Genomic DNA, 2866 nt, shown 5'->3' with positions numbered 1-2866 from the left:
GTTCTAAAGTTTGAATTTAATGATGTCAAACTATCAATCGAGAAAATGTTTTTCCATAAGTCATGATCTTGTTCATGGTATTGACGGTGTTAAATTGAGTCTAGTAATGACGTCAATAACATTAATAATAATAATAACAATAATAATAATAATAATAATAATAATAATAATAATAATAATAATAATAACATTATTGATGATAATAATAATAATAATAATAATAATAATACAAATAATAATAATAATAATAATAATAATAATAAATATGATTGACTATATATCTCAAATTAAACGTATAATCGAGACCTTTTACCTTTGCAAACACACAAATCGCAGCCATTCTCGTCCTGTTCGTGACCGTGCTCACAATAGATCATGCAAGAGACTTCTGGGCATAAGGGGTTCGCTGAAATCAATTATAGTAATTGTTTAATTATAGTGATAATTATTTATATTTTGAAATTAGGTCTTAGATTATAAAAATGCTACAAAATTTCGAAGGATGATTTCCATCTTGTTCTAATGTCATGGTCTTGTTCATGTTATTGACGGTGTTAAATTGAGTCTAGTAATGACGTCAATAATAATAATAATAATAATAATAATAATAATAATAATAAATATGACTGATTTATTTATCTCAAATTAGACGCGTATAATCTAGGCCTTTTACCTTTGCAAATACACAAATCGCAGCCATTCTCGTCCTGTTCGTGACCGTGCTCACAATAGATCATGCAAGAGACTTCTGGACATAAGGGGTTCGCTGAAATTAGTTATAGTAATTGTTGAAGTATAGAGATAATTAATAATATTTTGAAATTAGGCCTAAGATAATATAAATGCTATAAAATGTAATTTAGTCTAGTAATGACGTCACTGCACATCAATCTCATTACTACTTTCATTAGCCTGCATGTGTCAGAGAGTTTATCTGAGCCATCACCCCTGTTCATATTGCCTAGTAATAGTTCGTCAGACCTTTCTAATAATGTTTCCCTGCTATTTTCCTTTTTCTACTTTGGGGTTGAAACAAACATTGCTTCGATTGGAAAATAGTTTTAAATTTTCTGATACCTACAAACAAGGAACCAATTTACCTAATATCTTTGCCATAAGGCCTATTTTTTCTAAAATTCCTATCCGAATAAGCCTACTATATTATAAATAATTCTATGATGCTTAAAAGTGAAAATAATTGTTATCTTATGCCACGAAGAAATTGATCTATAAGCCTATTTATAAATTCTTATTTATACATATAATAATAATAATACTTATAATAAACTTTATTCATTCCACCACCTATGGTACAATACCGAAACCGAGAAGGCAATGCCTGTAAGCAGGTCCGGTGCTAACTTACAAATTAATGCCTTAAAATGTTTACCTTAAATAAACATCAAATGGACACAAACATGGTCCTTAACTCGCTTAACTTTCCTGAAAGGGTTGTTCGAGGAGCAAGAGGCAGGAACCATACCAATTAGCCAAACGCTCAGCTCTTATCCGAATAGAATATCCCCAATAAGCATACTATTTTATATAAAATTCTAGGATGTTTAAAACTGAAAATAGGCTAATTGTTTATATATGTTTGCCACGAAGTAATTGGCCTAGGCCTATATTTCTAAAATCATAATATGCCCAATAAGCCTACTATTTTATATATAATTCTATGCTATTTAAAATTGAAAATAATTGCTCGTATGTTAAGCCACAAAGTAATTATTTTAACTAATAATTTGTAGGGTATTGATATAGACCTACTAATATTTTAAAAAAAACAACAAAAAAAACAGATTAATTTTAAATATAATTTTTCTTCAAACTGTTCTTAAGGTCATCTAACCGTATTTTTTGTTTTGTAAAAATGTTAATTTCCCACATTTGTGTGGTTTCAATGTTCTATTTTACTGGTACAGTATTGTAATTTCTGTTGTTACAAATTGCTTTCAAACATAGGCCTATGTTTTAACCCCCATCTAGCTGGAAGGTCAATGCCGCGGAGACAGTTCAGAGGAGGCGCCAGGATTTGCCCGACGGGGGTGGCCGAGCTCTCCCCGACGGGAGGCCCTGGCCCCGGCCCCCTCTGGCTCCACCCCTGAGACAGTTCAGTCAACATTTATTTGGTACTCTAAAAAAATTCAACAGAAGACTACCAGAATCACCCGTTGCGGCAAAAGAAACGCTCTTGAATGATAGTATCAAATTCAGCAGTCATTCGAGAGGTTTCCTATCCTAAAATTCACCAACCATGATATATGGTATGAATGGACTGCATGGATATCCATCATTCTGCCAACGTGTCCCACATCTCAAAACTTTTAATCTGTATAATACGCTCTTCCATTTCGGCGTTTTATAACCAAGCCGACTACATTACATTACATTGAACAGGTTTCAACTTATAGGGCGTAATACTTGAAGATGATTGTCTACATAAAAAAAGTCCTACAACCTACAAGTTAATACGGCTGTAAGAGCTTACCTGTACTTTTGCTGGGCAGGATAATCAGCAATAAGCTTAACACTGTCACAGCGAGAGCAGATTTGATCAGTTTCATCTTGGCTGTGTATCTCAAGCTAAGTAATGCGTAATACGGTGGTACGGCGTTTATATACAATTTTTCTATACATTTTGTTTAGAAATAGGCCTATTAAGGAAGATAACTGTAAACATTCGGAACAATAGGCGATATTCTGCGGTCAGCAGTATTTATGCATTACGCGCTGATTAGTGGTAAATACTTTGAAGAGGAGTTACAAGAGGATACTTAAATGGAGAAAAGTTCATTGCGACACTGTAGCCGTAAACTTCAACCTACTAGCTTTAGCCCCGATAGTTATATAACGGTGTTCTTTT

The 2866-nt window shown here is 32.9% G+C and overlaps 1 protein-coding gene across 1 annotated transcript; it reads right to left on the bottom strand.

Annotated features, from left to right (window-relative positions):
- Positions 1 to 274: 274 nt before the first annotated feature.
- Positions 275 to 2635, bottom strand: LOC117100677 (antistasin-like). The gene is made up of 3 exons (XM_033240462.1): positions 2492 to 2635; positions 674 to 766; positions 275 to 406 (listed from the first exon to the last, which is right to left on the bottom strand). The coding sequence occupies exons 1-3, from the start codon at positions 2565 to 2567 to the stop codon at positions 288 to 290; spliced, it is 288 nt and encodes a 95-aa protein (XP_033096353.1). The 5' UTR covers positions 2568 to 2635; the 3' UTR covers positions 275 to 287.
- Positions 2636 to 2866: the final 231 nt, after the last annotated feature.

This window comes from Anneissia japonica, unplaced genomic scaffold, assembly GCF_011630105.1.
Source record: "Anneissia japonica isolate Jap-2015-1 unplaced genomic scaffold, ASM1163010v1 scaffold13118_len7535_cov191, whole genome shotgun sequence".
NCBI lineage: Eukaryota > Metazoa > Echinodermata > Crinoidea > Comatulida > Comatulidae > Anneissia > Anneissia japonica.
Note: the sequence above shows the minus strand (reverse complement) of the source record. Positions and strands in the feature narration are given on the sequence as shown.